At 46.6% G+C, this 19020-nt stretch overlaps 1 protein-coding gene across 1 annotated transcript in view; it reads right to left on the bottom strand.

Moving 5' to 3' along the window:
• Positions 1-19020, bottom strand: part of THOC2 (THO complex subunit 2) — a 166844-nt gene that overhangs the window by 91136 nt on the left and 56688 nt on the right. Inside the window, exons 15-20 of the mRNA XM_069747183.1 lie at positions 16082-16183; positions 12967-13051; positions 5391-5484; positions 4970-5050; positions 4587-4683; positions 3547-3664 (exon numbers count right to left, since the gene is read on the bottom strand). Of these exons, the coding sequence (XP_069603284.1) occupies positions 3547-3664; positions 4587-4683; positions 4970-5050; positions 5391-5484; positions 12967-13051; positions 16082-16183 (577 nt within the window). The remainder of the gene's footprint in view (positions 1-3546; positions 3665-4586; positions 4684-4969; positions 5051-5390; positions 5485-12966; positions 13052-16081; positions 16184-19020) is intronic.

Genomic DNA, 19020 nt, shown 5'->3' with positions numbered 1-19020 from the left:
TACTGGTCATGTGCCTTTAAGACCAGGAATACTGGTCATGTGCCTTTAAGACCAGGAATACTGGTCATGTGCCTTTAAGACCAGGGCATGATGGTCATGTGCCTTTAAGACCGGGGCATTTTTCAAGGATTACGCCAGAGGTGAAGCCCCTTGAGGGGAACTAGGTACTCTGGGAAGAGCCGGGATCGGCGGCAGCGGAGGGCTCCTGAGCTCATTTGTTAAGTACTCTGGGAAAGGTGACCGGCTTCTGGCAGAGCAGAGAATGCTGGTAATGTGCCCCTTTTAAACTAGGGAACCTTTAAGACCAGGGAATGCTGGTCGCGTGCGGGTGAGGGGTGCGGAGGGAGGATTCTCCTTACCGAGATTCTGAGTCCCCCGTCTGGAAAAGCGCTGTCTTCAGCGCTGAATACCGCCGATGCGATGCAGCAGCCACTTCCTGATGACCTCGTGTTCGGAGATGGCAGGAGGATGAAGATGGCTGCCGAGAATAGAGTTCTCGTCCTGAATGAGAGGCACCTGAATGGGGGGGCGGAGCCTGAAGCGTGGCCTAGCATGGGCAGAGTTCCAGTTTGCGGCCTACACAAACCCGAAGCCGGGGGCTAAATTTTTGAAGCCAGCCGGCAACGAAGGGAAAAAGCCGCCGGATGCGCAGAGCCCTCCAACCGCTCGAGTCCCGGCACTTACCCCAGTATGCAGCTTTGTTCAGCAGGTCAGAAAGGTAGAGGAAGGATCCTGTGCTGTTGCTGTTTGGACGGTGCAGGGATAAGAAAAGTCCTCAATCCATCGTCCCTTTGGAGGTGGAGAGGAACCGTCCGCCTCCTTGTACCATCCACTCTTAATTGTGGTGGTGCAGTGGGGGCTGCTCGGACGCCACGCTGGAAGGTGCCTCTGTACAGCCGAGGGTAAGACCTGGTGGGCAGGGCTGCATGTCCGGCAATAGGCCTGGCTGCAGAAGAGGATACTGGAGGAGACACTCCAGTGCTCGTCTGATAAGGGAGGGGGGAGATCGGTGCCCTAGAAGGGGCCCGTCGCCCCTAAAAACAGCTCAGGCAGTGGCTTCCCACGTCGCAGGAGAGGATACGAAGAGGTAAAACTCCCGTGCTCGCCTGTTGTTGGTTCGGGGAGATCGGAACATGAAAGAATCCGTCGCCCCAAAGGTAAAAGGTAAAAAGAGTTCTTTGGGTCTGAATAGCAGACCCGTCCGTGTGCCTCCTACGGACACTAAGCAAGAACTGGTTAGCTGGGAGCCAGCAGGAGGGTGTATACTGCAGGGGAGGAGCTAATGTTTTTTTGTATCACTTAGTGTCAGCCTCCTGGTGGCAGCAGCATACACCCATGGTCTGTGTCCCCCAATGAGGCGAAGGAGAAAAGAAACCGCCCAATAAAAAGAATGGATGGCAAGCTACAGATCACATGAATCAGGAAACTTCCTGGATACATTTTAGTACTATCTGTATGGAAAACAGGTTTTGCATTTCTACTTGCTTTATGTGAAAGGACAAGTATACAAATCCCTTCCCACCACAAACAAATTAATTTTTTTCCCTCATTTCTCTAAAGCTACAACTTTTATTTTCCCATCAACATAGCCATGGGGAATGTTTTTTGCGGGGCGACTTGTAGTGTTGAATGACGCCATTCATTTTACCATGTAATGTACTGCCAGGTACGGTGTGGGCATAGCACCTAAGAAGGTATTATGTCCAATGTTGAGAAGAGATTAAAGTGGTTGTCCACTACCATCACATTTATGGGCTATCGTTAGGATAGGCCATCAATGTCTGATCAGCCAGGGTCGACAACTGGCACCTCTGCCAATTAGTTGTTATTGGTGGCAGCTGACCGGAAGTACTCACTTGCCGGGCCGCTCCATCTACTTGTAGTGGCCACCGCGGGGCACTGCACATCCGCCTCCTATTCAGAGCAATAAAAGGCGGATATGCAACACCTTGCGGCAGCCACTACAAGTAGATGGAGCAGCCCGGCAAGTCAGTACTTCTGGCCGGTGCCAACACAGATAACAGCTGATCGGCGGGGGTGCCGGGTGTCAGACCACGGCCGATCAGACATTGCTAACCTATCCTAACTATAGGCCAGGGATGTTAAACTCAAATACACAGAGGGCCAAAATTACAAGCTTGGACAAAGTTGCGGCCCAACCTTGATATTTATAAAAAAATGACAACAATTGCCATTTTACCTTATCAAATATAATGATGATTTTTTTCAATTGAAAACAAAGTTAAAGGGGTTGTCCCATGATCAAAGTAAATTTTAATTAATAGATCTTACAATAAAATATTGGAATAATATGTTATGCAAGAACAGTAAAAATGATATTGCCTAATGGTCCAATTTAAATATGTAATAACAAAGGATAAAAAAAAAAAAAAAAACTTGAATACAGATAATAAAAACTGATGCAAGCTAAAGTGCCCCCCAAACACAGTATGATCCCCCACAGTGTATTTCTCCATAGTACCCTCCACACACACGGTGTAATGACCCTATTGTACCCCGCTCCTTCAATCCCCCCCCCCCCCCCCCCCGGCAAAGAATTGTGACTCCATCACAGTGTGATTCTCCCACTGTAATCCTCACACAGCCCTCTATACAGTATAATGGCCACAAAAAGTGCACCACATAGTATAATGGGACCTGAACTGCCTATCATACAGTATAATGGGCTCCCCCCAGTGCTCCATAAAGTATAATGGGAACCAAATAGTGCTTTCCATACAGTATAATGGGTCCCACATAGTGCTGCTTCATGCAGTATAATGTGCCCCACATAGAGTATAATGCGCCCCATATATTTTTCCATACAGTATAATGGCCCACACATAGTGCTCCATACAGTATAATGTCCTCCACATGGAAAAAAAAAAATCCTCACCTCTATGCGTTCCCTCTCTGTTCCAGTCTCCTCCGACCCTCTGCACACCTTGGTACAGGGGGCCCGTTGTAATGACGTTATCGCGCACGCTTGCGCTGTGACGTCAGACGCACAGAAGAAGAAGTGATTGGAGAAATTGTTATGCTGGCTTAAAATGCGATGCTGGGCGGGGGACCCAAGCAGTGTCTTGGGCCATACATGCTTGGGGGACCCAGGCAGTGTCGAGGGCCAAATATATTCAACTCACGCTCTGAGTTTGACATATGTGGGATAGACCGTCAATGTAAAAAATAGTGGACGACCTCTTTCAGGAGTACAACAGGACCATCCAAAAAAAAAAAAGATGCTATTACACTATGCTTTATTTGTATGTATTCTGTAGAATTGTTGCATAATGCATATATTTGTAGTTCCATCACATTTTCCTACTGGAAACAAGTAATGGAATAATAATCTGTGTGGTAGAATATTTATTGGGACACCAAGAGCTAATAACAGGCAGGAATGCCAATCACAACGCATGCTGTGGTTTGCACTATAATATCCCACGGAGCGCCGAGCAGACAGGTATAAGACAGAATGGCGCACGAAGCCGTATCTATATGTGCTGTAGAAACAAGGACCAGCAGGCGCCACATTAGATCTCTCACCTCAGCCTTAAGTTGCTCTCCGCCTGTCATTGCTTCAAGCTGCTCCATTGTAATTTCTTCTGTAATTTCAATGCCCGCCATTTTTTGCACCACCTCTTTTAGAATTAGTAAATCAAAGCTGAAAAGAAAATGTTGAGGGTGAGAATAATGCGGTGATGGGATGCATTAGGTGCACAGTCAGAAGTGCAACAAATAAAGCTTGAAGTCATTCATACCCACCGTTCCTACACAACTCGTATTAGAGCAGAACAAACAGGAGAACGTGCCCGGCATTACTATGCCACTTTGCGGAAGCCCTGCTATGACTAGTAGGGGTCATAGACCTGACTTCTATGTGTTAAATCAGGGGTGCACAATCTGGGATCGGGGGGCACATGCTGCCCCGATGCCTTTTCCTGTGGGCCCCAAATATCTGGCTTGCTCATACGTATTTTGCATGTGACGGACTAGAGGTGTGCGATGCATCAGCGTCTGGATGAGTGACTGTAGACGGTGCGCTGTGTGGCCATGCAATCCTCTGGGTAAGGAAATAAAGGGCAGTAGTGGTGATGAGCGAGCGCTGCCGTAGTCACTGGAGTTTATGGGAGAGAAAGGAAACACTGGACTTTGTCAGCATCTCGCGTAATAGAGAAATATACAATGGATAAAGCTAATCTGTGGCCTCCTTTTCTGCACTGTGAAAGAAGAGACCCTCTAACCTCCCGATAAGTGGACTCACCACCCATTAGATAATGTTGCAATGTTAAGGAAGGTTTCAATGCTTTCAATTTGAGGACATGGCCCTCATACGAAATAAGGCTATGAATCCCCGGGGTAAAGGAATAGTCCATGCTACAGTATCAGACACACATGGACACGCAATGGTGACGTGTCATATAGGGGCCCTAGTCCACACTGCAGCCAGCTCCTCCTGATGAGTGGAGGGGGAGTCCACGGTGAGACCCCAATTAATCACACACTTACTGTCCATCAGAGAAAGCCTTAGCTAAAGATCATTGAATACAAAAGGCATAAACCAGATTTAACAGAAAATCACTTACCTCTTACCAGCCTTCAGCTGATTTGCTACATACTGCAGAAGGCCAGCCAGTTCAATCGGATACTTCCTAAAAACTGCTCCACAAAAGCTAGCCAAGCCTGGAATATAAAAATATATATATTGAAAGGAACAGCAGCCGCCAATCTGCAGCAGAGGCATTCTGCTCCGTCACATTGCCTATATCTGCCTGTTCCTGGAGTCGGCAACAGTTCATCGGTGGAGGCTTGTTGGCAGATTTTTAGGGGAAAATTCCTTCCCGACTCTAGGGATGTATACCAATTGTCATACTGTGATAATGACTCATGCTCCATCCTCCGGCAGCCATAACATACCTGCAGAATCATAAGACAGAGGACCCCATCAATTAAGAAAATGTACGCTTACTCTGCAACCAAGTGGAGATTGTGGTGTCATCATGCTTCATCTTCTCCTTCTCGGGATTTGCAAGTGCTTCAATTATACAATCTGGACGTACAGTTAAAGAAGAGAAGCCAATATACAGCACCACACACAGTACATCCATCCATCCTACTAGTGCAAGCCCAATCATGACATTCACGTGACCTTGTACACCTCACACTAGAACTACTACTCATCATTTTATGAGATCAATTTTTAGTTATAGACAACCATACAGGGGAAAAAAAGAGACCATTATTTGTGGTTTCTTATGTAAAGCTAACAGAGATTAAAATACTAAATGTAAACGGGAGCTCCGCGATGATGAACCGACTATGACGACTGCAGTAATGCAAAGCACCCTGGAATAGTTGGAGCGCGTTATAAGGCTTTAGAGAAAGGATACATGCAAGGACATCATAGTTCAGAGAAGTGAGGTATTTCAGAGAATCTACAACCGGTGTTATTAAGTTGTCATACTTCTGAATCTGTGAGAGTATCTGAAAAAGAAAAAAAAAAAAAAATCAGAAAAAAAAAAAAAAAAAAAACACATGGAAACCCATTGCTGACACAGATCTGCTCCTGTGTCCTCTGACAACATCTGCTGCGTTATTCAATGGTTGGATCCAAATCCCCGTCCATGCTGATCACCATGTCCTCTCTAGCGAGTGGATCAGTGGCAGGATTGTGTATGCTGACAGGGATTTATATACTATGTCTCCATTACTAGGCTGGAGCACAATAAGGAGGCAGCGGCACAAAAAGAAAAAACTTCAATATCGCAAGGAAACAAAAAAAAAAAAAAGGTAAAGTGCAGCTTTAAACTGAATATTTTAGGAGTCTAGCTCCAGCTGAACTCATAAAATACTCAGTTTAATAATTGGGGAGTCAAACATTTCAAAAGGATTATACACTCATACAGACATGAATTTTCAAAGTAAATACAATGCGGCCTTATTAGGTCAATATATGCCATTTATACTGTAAAATCTGGTGACCGTTCCACCTTAATATTAACGTAATTTTCGGACTATAAGAAAAAATTTGGAGTGAAAAGGGTGTGTGTCTTATAGTCCGGATGTACCTGATGTGGTTTTGGATGGGGAGATGAGGGAGCGGCAGAGCAGCAGGTCACGGGACGTAGGAGTCGGCTGCTGCAGCTAACACCTGTGCCCAATGCTAAAGAGAAATTAACCCCTTCAAGACCCAGCCTATTTTGACCTTAAAGACCTTGCCGTTTTTTGCAATTCTGACCAGTGTCCCTTTATGAGGTAATAACTCAGGAACGCTTCAACGGATCCTAGCGGTTCTGAGATTGTTTTTTCGTGACATATTGGGCTTCATGTTAGTGGTAAATTTAGGTCAATAAATTCTGCATTTATTTGTGATAAACACGGAAATTTGGCGAAAATTTTGAAAATTTCGCAATTTTCACATTTTGAATTTTTATTCTGTTAAACCAGAGAGATATGTGACACAAAATAGTTAATAAATAACATTTCCCACATGTTTACTTTACATCAGCACAATTTTGGAAACAAAATTTTTTTTTGTTAGGAAGTTATAAGGGTTAAAATTCGACCAGCGATTTGTCATTTTTACAACGAAATTTACAAAACCATTTTTTTTAGGGACCACCTCACATTTGAAGTCAGTTTGAGGGGTCTATATGGCTGAAAATACCCAAAAGTGACACCATTCTAAAAACTGCACCCCTCAAGGTACTCAAAACCACATTCAAGAAGTTTATTAACCCTTCAGGTGCTTCACAGCAGCAGAAGCAACATGGAAGGAAAAAAATGAACATTTAACTTTTTAGTCACAAAAATTATCTTTTAGCAACAATTTTTTTATTTTCCCAATGGTAAAAGGAGAAACTGAACCACGAAAGTTGTTGTCCAATTTGTCCTGAGTACGCTGATACCTCATATGTGGGGGTAAACCACTGTTTTGGCGCACGGCAGGGCTTGGAAGGGAAGGAGCGCCATTTGACTTTTTGAATCAAAAATTGGCTCCACTCTTTAGCGGACACCATGTCACGTTTGGAGAGCCCCCGTGTGCCTAAAAATTGGAGCTCCCCCACAAGTGACCCCATTTTGGAAACTAGACGCCCCAAGGAACTTATCTAGATGCATAGTGAGCACTTTGAACCCCCAGGTGCTTCACAAATTGATCCGTAAAAATGAAAAAGTACTTTTTTTTCACAAAAAAATTCTTTTAGCCTCAATTTTTTCATTTTCACATGGGCAACAGGATAAAATGGATCCTAAAATGTGTTGGGCAATTTCTCCTGAGTACACCAATACCTCACATGTGGAGGTAAACCACTGCTTGGGCACATGGTAAGGCTCGGAAGGGAAGGAGCGCCATTTGACTTTTTGAATGAAAAATTATTTCCATCGTTAGCGGACACCATGTCGCGTTTGGATAGCTCCTGTGTGCCTAAACATTGGCGCTCCCCCACAAGTGACCCCATTTTGGAAACTAGACCCCCCAAGGAACTAATTTAGATGCCTAGTGAGCACTTTAAACCCTCAGGTGCTTCACAAATTGATCTGTAAAAATGAAAAAGTAATTTTTTTTCACAAAAAAATTCTTTTCGCCTCAATTTTTTCATTTTCACATGGGCAGTAGGATAAAATGGATCATAAAATTTGTTGGGCAATTTCTCCCGAGTACGCCGATACCTCATATGTGGGGGTAAACCACTGTTTGGGCACTCGGCAGGGCTCGGAAGAGAAGGCGCGCCATTTGACTTTTTGAATGGAAAATTAGCTCCAATTGTTAGCGGACACCATGTCGCGTTTGGAGAGCCCCTGTGTGCCTAAACATTGGAGCTCCCGCACAAGTGACCCCATTTTGGAAACTAGACCCCCCAAGGAACTTATCTAGATGCATATTGAGCACTTTAAACCCCCAGGTGCTTCACAGAAGTTTATAACGCAGAGCCATGAAAATAAAAAATAATTTTTCTTTCCTCAAAAATGATTTTTTAGCCTGGAATTTCCTATTTTGCCAAGGATAATAGGAGAAATTGGACCCCAAATATTGTTGTCCAGTTTGTCCTGAGTACGCTGATACCCCATATGTGGGGGTAAACCACTGTTTGGGCGCACGGCAGGGCTCGGAAGGGATGGCACGCCATTTGGCTTTTTAAATGGAAAATTAGCTCCAATCATTAGCGGACACCATGTCACGTTTGGAGAGCCCCTGTGTGCCTAAACATTGGAGATCCCCCAGAAATGACACCATTTTAGAAACTAGACCCCCAAAGGAACTAATCTAGATGTGTGGTGAGGACTTTGAACCCCCAAGTGCTTCACAGAAGTTTATAACGCAGAGCCATGAAAATAAAAAAAAAAATTATTTTCTCAAAAATGATCTTTTAGCCTGCAATTTTTTATTTTCCCAAGGGTAACAGGAGAAATTTGACCCCAAAAGTTGTTGTCCAGTTTCTCCTGAGTACGGTGATACCCCATATGTGGGGGTAAACTACTGTTTGGGCACATGCCGGGGCTTGGAATTGAAGTAGTGACGTTTTGAAATGCAGACTTTGATGGAATGCTCTGCGGGCGTCACGTTGCGTTTGCAGAGCCCCTGATGTGCCTAAACAGTAGAAACCCCCCACAAGTGACCCCATTTTGGAAACTAGACCCTGAAAGGAACTTATCTAGATGTGTGGTGAGCACTTTGAACCCCCAAGTGCTTCATAGAAGTTTATAATGCAGAGCCGTGAAAATAATAAATACGTTTTCTTTCCTCAAAAATAATTATTTAGCCCAGAATTTTTTATTTTCCCAAGGGTTACAGGAGAAATTGGACCCCAAAAGTTGTTGTCCAGTTTCTCCTGAGTACGCTGATACCCCATATGTGGGGGTAAACCACTGTTTGGGCACACGTCGGGGCTCAGAAGGGAAGTAGTGACTTTTGAAATGCAGACTTTGATGGAATGGTCTGCGGGTGTCACGTTGCGTTTGCAGAGCCCCTGGTGTGCCTAAACAGTAGAAACCCCCCACAAGTGACCCCATTTTAGAAACTAGACCCCCCAAGGAACTTATCTAGATATGTGGTGAGCACTTTGAACCCCCAAGTGCTTCACAGACGTTTACAACGCAGAGCCGTGAAAATAAAAAATCATTTTTCTTTCCTCAAAAATTATGTTTTAGCAAGCATTTTTTTAGATTCACAAGGGTAACAGGAGAAATTGGACCCCAGTAATTGTTGCGCAGTTTGTCCTGAGTATGCTGGTACCCCATATGTGGGGGTAAACCACTGTTTGGGCACACGTCAGGGCTCGGAAGTGAGGGAGCACCATTTGACTTTTTGAATACGAGATTGGCTGAAATCAATGGTGGCGCCATGTTGCGTTTGGAGACCCCTGATGTGCCTAAACAGTGGTAACCCCTCAATTCTAACTCCAACACTAACCCCAACACACCCCTAACCCTAATCCCAACTGTAGCCATAATCCTAATCACAACCCTAACCCCAACACACCCCTAACCACAACCCTAACCCCAACACACCCCTAACCCTAACCACAACCCTAATTCCAAACCTAACCCTAAGGCTATGTGCCCACGTTGCGGATTCGTGTGAGATATTTCCGCACCATTTTTGAAAAATCTGCGGGTAAAAGGCACTGTGTTTTACCTGCGGATTTTCCGCGGATTTCCAGTGTTTTTTGTGCGGATTTCACCTGCGGATTCCTATTGAGGAACAGGTGTAAAACGCTGCGGAATCCGCACAAAGAATTGACATGCTGCGGAAAATACAACGCAGCGTTCCCGCGCGGTATTTTCCGCACCATGGGCACAGCGGATTTGGTTTTTCATATGTTTACATGGTACTGTAAACCTGATGGAACACTGCTGCGAATCCGCAGCCAAATCCGCACCGTGTGCACATAGCCTAATTCTAAAGGTATGTGCACACGCTGCGGAAAACGCTGCGGATCCGCAGCAGTTTCCCATGAGTGTACAGTTCAATGTAAACCTATGGGAAACAAAAATCGCTGTACACATGCTGCGGAAAAACTGCACGGAAACGCAGCGGTTTACATTCCGCAGCATGTCACTTCTTTGTGCGGATTCCGCAGCGGTTTTACAACTGCTCCAATAGAATATCGCAATTGTAAAACCGCAGTGAAATGCGCAGAAAAAAACGCGGTAAATCCGCCATAAATCCGCAGCGGTTTAGCACTGCGGATTTATCAAATCCGCAGCGGAAAAATCCGCAGAGGACCAGAATACGTGTGCACATTCCTAACCCTAACCCTAGCCCTAACCCTACCCCTAACCCTAACCCTACCCCTAACCCTAGCCCTAGCCCTAGCCCTACCCCTAACCCTACCCCTAACCCTACCCCTAACCCTACCCCTATTCTAACATTAGTGGAAAAAAAAAATTTTCTTTATTTTTTTATTGTCCCTACCTATGGGGGTGACAAGGGGGGGGGGGTCATTTATTATTTTTTTTTATTTTGATCACTGAGATATAATCTATCTCAGTGATCAAAATGCACTTTGGAACGAATCTGCCGGCCGGCAGATTCGGCGGGCGCACTGCACATGTGCCCGCCATTTTGGAAGATGGCGGCGCCCGGGAGAAGACGGACGGGACCACGGCTGGATCGGTAAGTATGATAGGGTGGGGGGGGGACCACGGGGGGGGGGGGGATCGGAGCACGGGGGGGGGGGAATCGGAGCGCGGGAGGGGTGGAACGGAGCGCGGGGAGCGTGGAACGGAGCACGGGGGGGCTGGAATGGAGCACGGGGGGGTGGAACGGAGCACGGGGGGGGGGGTGGATCGGAGTGCAGGGGGGGTGATTGGAGCACGGGGGGGTGATTGGAGCACGGGGGGAGCGGACACGAGCACGGGGGGGAGCGGAGCACAGGGCGGAGGGGAGCCGGAGCAGTGTACCGGCCAGATCGGGGGGGTGGGGGGGCGATCGGAGGGGTGGGGTGGGGGCACACTAGTATTTCCAGCCATGGCCGATGATATTTCAGCATCGGCCATGGCTGGATTGTAATATTTCACCCGTTATAATGGGTGAAATATTACAAATCGCTCTGATTGGCAGTTTCACTTTCAACAGCCAATCAGAGCGATCGTAGCCACGAGGGGGTGAAGCCACCCCCCCTGGGCTAAACTACCACTCCCCCTGTCCCTGCAGATCGGGTGAAATGGGAGTTAACCCTTTCACCCGATCTGCAGGGACGCGATCTTTCCATGACGCCGCATAGGCGTCATGGGTCGGAATGGCACCGACTTTCATGACGCCTACGTGGCGTCATGGGTCGGGAAGGGGTTAATAATCACTGCTCTCCATGCCCATGGGAGTGGAGAGCAATGAATATTCATTTCTATTTAATAGCAGATACTCTGTTAGCCGCAGCCGCCTGCTTCCTGCAGCGGCTGGGCTCCGAAGTGTGTCGGCTACTTAAGGGAATGAATATTCACTGCTCTCCACTCCCATGGGCGTGAATAGCAGTGAATATTAATTGATCCTTAATAGCGGGCACAGTAGTCGCAGCCACCGGCTTCTTGCAGCTGCTGGGCGAGCACGCGCCCGCAATTAAAGAGAATGAATATGCACTGCTCTCCACGCTCGTTCAAGTGGAGACCAGTGAATATTCATCTCCTTTAGTAGCAGACACACATAATTATCTGGTCGATGCAGGAAGCCTGTGGCTGAGGTTACTGTGCCCGCTATTAAATATCAATGAATATTCACTGCTCCATACACTCAGTCCCGGCATGCGTAGCAGTGAGTATTCCGGCAGCTGTCCTCTGCTTGCAAGCAGCGCATGACGTCACTGCCATGCGTTGCTTACTAGCATAAAACAGCTGCCGGCATCAGAACAGGATGCTGCGAAGGAGCACAGGAAGGGTAATTAGAATGGTTTGGTTTTTTATGTTTTTCTGATGGGGCAATGCATACCAGGATGGGGACTGAGGGGGCCATGCATACCAGGATGGGGATTGAGGATGCCATGCATACCAGGATAGGGATTGAGGATGCCATGCATACCAGAATGGGGATTGGGGGGGCCATGCATACCAGAATGGGGATTGGGGGGGGGGGGGGGCATGCATACCAGAATGGGGATTGAGGGGGCCATGCATACCAGAATGGGGATTGAGGGGGCCATGCATACCAGAATGGGGATTGAGGGGGCCATGCATACCAGCATGGGGATTGAGGGGACCACGCATAGGATTTAGGGGACCATGCATATCAGAATGGGGATTGAGGGGACCATGCATACCAGAATGGGGATTGAGGGGACCATGCATACTAGTACAGCATTGACCACATTTTTTTATTCAATTTATTTTCCATTATCCTCCTATAAACCTAGGTGCGTCTTATAGTCCTAAGAATACGGTAAATAAAAAAAATGCAGGCATCAGTTTGGTCAGATGACCAGTTTTGATAGATTTCCCCACACTGGGATGAAACTAGGCACTTGTAACTTATGATTACAGGGCCACCAAACATATAACACTTCTGAATTGTATTTTTGGGGAATAGTCTATTGTTCCTGCAAGGAGGAATTTCTGGATAAATGGACAACTGGGTGTTACCTTTCACCCCATGTCAAAGGGGTGTGTCCCTACAACTGGACACTAGCTGCACTGATTGGCCTGGGTGAGCGTTTTATACAGACGCACCCACAACTGGTAACACCCAGATGTCTATTTATTCATAGTTTTCTCATAGGACCAACAGAGGAAGAGCACTGTACATGGCTAGGGCAGGATTATACTATGGGGGATGCAATAATTTACTAGAACGTATAGGAAAGGAGAATCGAGAGGGTCTTATTAAGTCTCAGAAAGATGAATAGGACATAAAACTTAAAAGGGATGTTAGCGGATATCTAGACTAACCAGGAGGTTTTTTGGCTTTTGACAATCACATGGCCCATACAGATCTACAAACACACAGGTAGTTTATTACGTAAGAAATAAACATACATAGTCAAACAAAATGGTCGGATTACTATGGCTTAGTTTTCCTATTTGCCGTCCTGATGGCTTCACATTTTCTTTAGTTAGACGTCTGAAAAGAACAAGATGGAGAAAAAAAAAATGAACATTTGCTACGCATATAACAATGGTTTATAAGTGCCATTACCAATGTAATTGGCCGTAAACACACACAAGTGGATGCGTAATGTTAAGAAAAAGGGGGAGAAATCCATAAAACTAAAAACTAGAGAAGCTTTGGAAGAAAAATACAAAAGGGCAAATTACTGCAGTTCCCTCTCTATATATCATAACTATGAGCCTCGGAGAGCGAAGATCGCATCATAACCCAGAAAGTCTCCGCTAACAATTACAGGTAATACAAATATTTTTTTTTCGATTGCCTATAAAAATGTCCAAGACTTGGAAAATGGGAAGTCTTCTGTAACTACGGGAAGATGGGTTGTAATGAGGCTGGGACTTAATGAAGGAGCTAAGGACCTCATGGGCACGGGAAATAATTGCTTCCTAGCAATCTGTGATTGAAGTCATTACGGTTCTTTTAGGGCAGCCCATAAGAGCAGGCGCCGTCTCCAGTCTATAACTCTCCGGTAAGTGTGCCGTTTCTGCCTTCATTTATCAGACAGTGCAAGGTTTCATAGCGGCGCTTACAAAGGAATATAACACGACCATTGCCTAGAAGTGTCCAGAGAGGGGGCGACGGCATCCAAGATCCAGGTTATTCTTTAGTGGTTTTCTATACGGCAGCCATTGGGAAGGCATTTTTATTGTAACACTTGATTTACAGATACAAAAACTATTTTAGAGGAACATACAAATGATAAAACAGGTTTTATGTTCTCAGGATTAAATCTGGAAGAATAGATGAGCCAAAAGTCAGACTGATTGTGGAATATATACCCACTATTGCCTATGATGACTAAACAAGTAGGGAGGAGAGAGCAACGGTAAGACGAGACTAATGTAGATTTTAGTAGATTTTAGCTGTATGAAGGATGGGGGGGGGATTCGACATAATCTGGGGCTTCCTCTGCATTTCTGCTTGCAGCACCGGTGCAGGCACAGCACATATAACACCTGATCAGTAAGGACTGAGGCACACCAGTCTACCAGTGAGACAATCAGCAGCTGCGAAAACCTGGGAGGTTAAGACACGAAAACCTATCACAGAAACTGGTAACGGCGAGAAACAATATACAATTAAACCGCGCCTGACTAATGGGATTACACGCTTATGAATAGGGTAACCACGCCATGTTTTCCTGCATCAAATGTCATCACGCCAGAGTTGTTACTCATCCTCCCCAGGTCTAGCGATGCCGCTCTACCGCTGCTCAGGTCTTTGCTGATGGGTTGCAGTGGTGGTTACGTCTTCTGCACTCATAACCACTGCAGCCAATCACTGGGCTCAGCAGTTTGTGTTATCTATATCAGCTGCAGCCGATCAACAAATACCTGAGCCATGGAGGGCGAGTAAAAGCTCAGTATGTCATTTTATAAATCAGCAAGCCAAGGGACAGATTACGTTTGTGACAGGACAACCTTTTCAAATTGGCAATTTTATTATTATACTGAAAACCAAAGTAGAAAACGGCACACACTATATGGAAAACAGTTCCCTGAGGCCATGTGGTCAGTGCTGGAGGGCTGAGACGTCAGTCACTACATGTCTCTGCTTTTATCACACTCCTATCCACCAGCAGGGCTTCTGATGGCACATCTAGCTGAACTGAAACCCTGTGCATGTGCTATTCAGTGGTACCCTCCAAGCCAGGTGCACCTGTCCTGACTTCACCGATGCAGGAGGCTCCAATGCCCCAGTCCTGGCTTCACCAGTGCAGCCAGCTCCAATGCACGTTTCCTGGCTTCAACGATGCACCTTGCTCCAATTCCCCTGTCCTGGCTTTACCGATGCAGCCAGCTCCAATGCTCCAGTCCTGGCTTCACCGATGAAGGTGGCTCCAATGCCCCAGTCCTGGCTTCACCGATGAAGGTGGCTCCAATGCCCCAGTCCTGGCTTCACCGATGCAGCCGGCTCCAATGCACCTTTACTGGCTTCACTGACACAGCTGGCTCAAAAGCACTTCCTGGCTTCACCGATGCACCTTACTCCAATTCCCCTGTCCTTGCTTCACCGATGCACCTTGCTCCAATACACTTTTCTTGGCTTCATCGATGCAGCCGCCTCCAATGCCCCTGACCTGGCTTCATCATTGCAGCCACCTCCAATGCCCTTGTCCTGGCCTCATCATTGCAGCCGCCTCCAATGCCCCTGTCCTGGCTTCACCGTTGCAGCCGCCTCCAATGCCCCTGTCCTGGCTTCACTGATGCAGCCGCCTCCAATGCCCCTGACCTGGCTTCATCATTGCAGCCGCCTCCAATGCCCCTGTCCTGGCTTCACCGATGCAGCCGCCTCCAATGCCCCTGACCTGGCTTCATCATTGCAGCCGCCTCCAATGCCCCTGTCCTGGCTTCACCGATGCAGCCGCCTCCAATGCCCCTGACCTGGCTTCATCATTGCAGCCGCCTCCAATGCCCCTGACCTGGCTTCATCATTGCAGCCACCTCCAATGCCCTTGTCCTGGCTTCACCGATGCAGCCGCCTCCAATGCCCCTGTCCTGGCTTCATCATTGCAGCCGCCTCCAATGCACCCTTACTGGCTTCATCAACAGAGCCGTCCCCAAAGCACCTTTACTGGCTTTACCGCAGCCGGCTCCAATGCACTTTTCCTGGTTTCACCGATTCAGCCGCCTCCAATGCACCTTTCCTGGCTTCACTGGTGCACCATGCTTGGTCACATAATGCAGGACTTCTTTCCTTCTGAACAGTGCAAACACCCGATTACGGCTCAGCATCTGGTGACATCATAAGCCTGGTGAATGAGTCGTAAAAACAGAGTCTTCCAGCATGGCCCAAATGGCTTCAAGTAACCAACCGGCAAATAGCGGTAGCGCTCTTACATGTTGATTTCAGCACAAAAGTTAAACTGATAATCTTTGAGCATCAGGGCAGCACAGGTAAGGTAAGTTAATAGAAAGGAGCAGAATGTTAAATGGTAAAATCTCTCATTGCGCCAAGTCAATATAGCACTGTAATACTTACTTCATTATGTATTTGGCTCTATCAATTGTTTGTGCTTTAACTTTTACAAGCAACGGATGATTAGTGTAGGTTTCATTTTTCCACTGTCCATAAAGACGATATCTGGAAATAAAATACAAGGAGAAAACTGGTGATAATAGACTTATATGCCTCATTTATGATAGAAAATAAGGAGTGGGGAATAACAGGAGAGACTTTTTTTTTTTTTTTTTTAACACCAGCGGACCTCAAAAAAGGTACTATATTATGCTGGACAGGCTGGGTTGGGGTGCCAGGGTATGGCAAAGATGGTTGGGGTGTAAGGCACTAAAGAAGTGTGCGGGTGGGGGGTGCATGCATGTGACAGACACTGTAAGAAAGGGGGCATATGCACATGTGGCAAGCATTGGTATGAAGAAGTATTTATAACTATCCCCCACACCTCTGACATTTTTTGTGTTTTTTCTACCTCACCAGATGGAATTTCACTTTTTTTTGTTTGTTTTCTGAGGGTTTGCATCAGTTCATGTTAAGAACATGCCTACAGCTGTGAACATTCGGTTTTCTTTTTACTGTGAAAAGAACAAATAGAGCAAAATACTTGAAAACTTCCATGTGCATGACTATTCATCCCCCAAAGTCAGTACTTTGTACTGCCTCCTTTTGAGGAAATTATAGCTGCAAGTTGCTGTGGATAAGTCTCTATGAGCTTTCCACATCTTGTCACTGGAATTTGTGCCCATTCCTCAGAGCAAAACTGCTGCAGCTACTTCAAGTTAGATGGTTTCCTCTGGTGAACAGCAATCTTCAAGTCTGACCACAGATTCCCAGTTGGATTAAGGTCTGGGCTTTGACTAGGCCCCTCCAAAACATTTACATATTTCCCCTTAAACCACTCAAATGTTGCTTTAGGTCACTGTCATGTTGGAAGGTGAATCTCCTTCCTAGTCTCAAATCACTGACAAACAGACTTTGCTCAATAATATCCCTGTAATTCGCACCATCCATCTTCCTCAACTATTTTCTTTGTCCTTGCTGCCAAGAAAAACATCCCCAGAACATGATGCTGCCACCACTATGTTTCACTGTGAGGATGGTGTTCTTGGATTGATGAGCTGTATTGGTTTGGTGCCATAGTATTTACCTTGGTGGCCAAAAAGTTCAATTTTAGTCTCATCTGACAAAAGCACCTTCCTCCATACGTTTGAGGAGTCTCTCTCAAGTCTTTTGGTAAATTCAAAAACAGGATTTTTGGTTGCTTACCGTAAAATCTGTTTCTCGGAGCCTTCATTGGGGGACACAGGAACCATGGGGTGTATGCTGCTGCCACTAGGAGGCTGACACTATGCAAATAAAAAAGTTAGCTCCTCCTCTGCAGTATACACCCTACCGACAGGAAGTAGGATATTCAGTTAGTGAGAAAGCAGTAGGAGAAGCAACGTGTAAAAGAGAACTATAATAATAATATAATAATAATAAACTTTATTTATATATAGCGCCGACAAATTCCACGGCGCTCCACAGATTAACAGTTTCAAACACTCAAAGAGTATTCAAAGAACACAAACGTAAATAGTAAACAGAGCTGTTCAACTTGGGAGGGAGCTGTGTCCCCCAATGAAGGCTCCGAGAAACAGATTTTACGGTAAGCAACCAAAAATCCTGTTTTCTCTATCGCCTTTCATTGGGGGACACAGGAACCATGGGACGTCCCAAAGCAGTCCCTGGGGTGGGGAAAACAGACTTCCATCAGGTCCGAGGACTCACCACTGCTGCCTGCAGGATCCTTCTGCCCAAGCTGGAGTCCGCCGTAGTTCGGCGAAACGTGAGGATGGAAGATCAGGTTGCCGCTTGCAAAGCCATCAGCGATAACCCCGTGGCATACCGCACTGGAAGCGCCGATTGCCCGGGTAGAGTGAGCCTTATCTCAGGAGGCACTCTTGTTCTTGACCCGGAAGCTTCCAAAATTGCCATTCTGATAGAGCGAGCAATAGTCGCCTTGGAAGCCGGCAGGCCTCTACGCACGCCATCAGGGATGGCGAAAAGAGAATCCATCTTTCGGAAAGCGGCTGTGCTAGCCAGGGAGATCCTCACTGCCCTGACGAGACCCAGCCTGTTCAACGATCACTCCAGAGTCGGAGCTGGACAAAAGGAAAGGTATAACGATGTCCTCGTTGAGGTGGAAAGATGAAAACCACCTCGAGAAAGGAAGGAAGGCAGAGGTCTGCGACCACCTTGTCCTGGATTAAAATCAAGAAAGGAGGTCGGCAAGAAATGGCCGCCAACTCAAAAATGCGGCGGATCGAAGAGATGGACCTGAGAAAAACCACCTTCCGAGATAGAACTGACAGGGAAAAACTCCCTGAGAGGCTCAAAAGGGGGAACCCCTAAGCACCACCAACCCAACCTTTAAATCCCATGAATCCAGAGGCCCTGTACGGGAGGGACAGCGTGGGCCACTCATTGAAGGGAGGTCTTAACCTGTGGCTGAGAAGATAACGTCTTCTTAAAGGGAAGAAGAGCGTAGGAACCTGGCCCTATAGGGAACAGAGCGAAGCCCGAATCCCGTCCTGCCTGAAGGAAAACCAAATGGAAGGCAGGGAAAAAGGACATAGCTGAAAAGCGGTTGGACTCGCAACAACGAAAGTAAGCCTACCAGGTGCGATAGTAGATCCTGAAAGAAGACGAAGGCATCCCAGCCTGGACTATAGAGTGACCCATCTGGGCCGAAAGGCCGGACGCTCTTAGAACTGTGGAGTTCACAGCCACGCCGTTAAACTGGGCGACCGATAATTCGGGTGAAAAATCGAACCCTGAGACAGCAGATCGGGTCCGCCTGGAAGACACCAGGGGTGTCCGCGAGAGGATTGACGATGTCTGCAATCTAGGACCTCCTGGGCCAATCCGGGACGATCAGAATGACCGGCACCCATCCAGCCTTGATCCTTTTTCGACAGCTT

This window comes from Ranitomeya imitator, chromosome 2 (assembly GCF_032444005.1).
Source record: "Ranitomeya imitator isolate aRanImi1 chromosome 2, aRanImi1.pri, whole genome shotgun sequence".
NCBI lineage: Eukaryota > Metazoa > Chordata > Amphibia > Anura > Dendrobatidae > Ranitomeya > Ranitomeya imitator.
The sequence above is the reverse complement of the archived record's forward strand: the minus strand, read 5'-3'. Positions and strand labels throughout refer to the sequence as shown.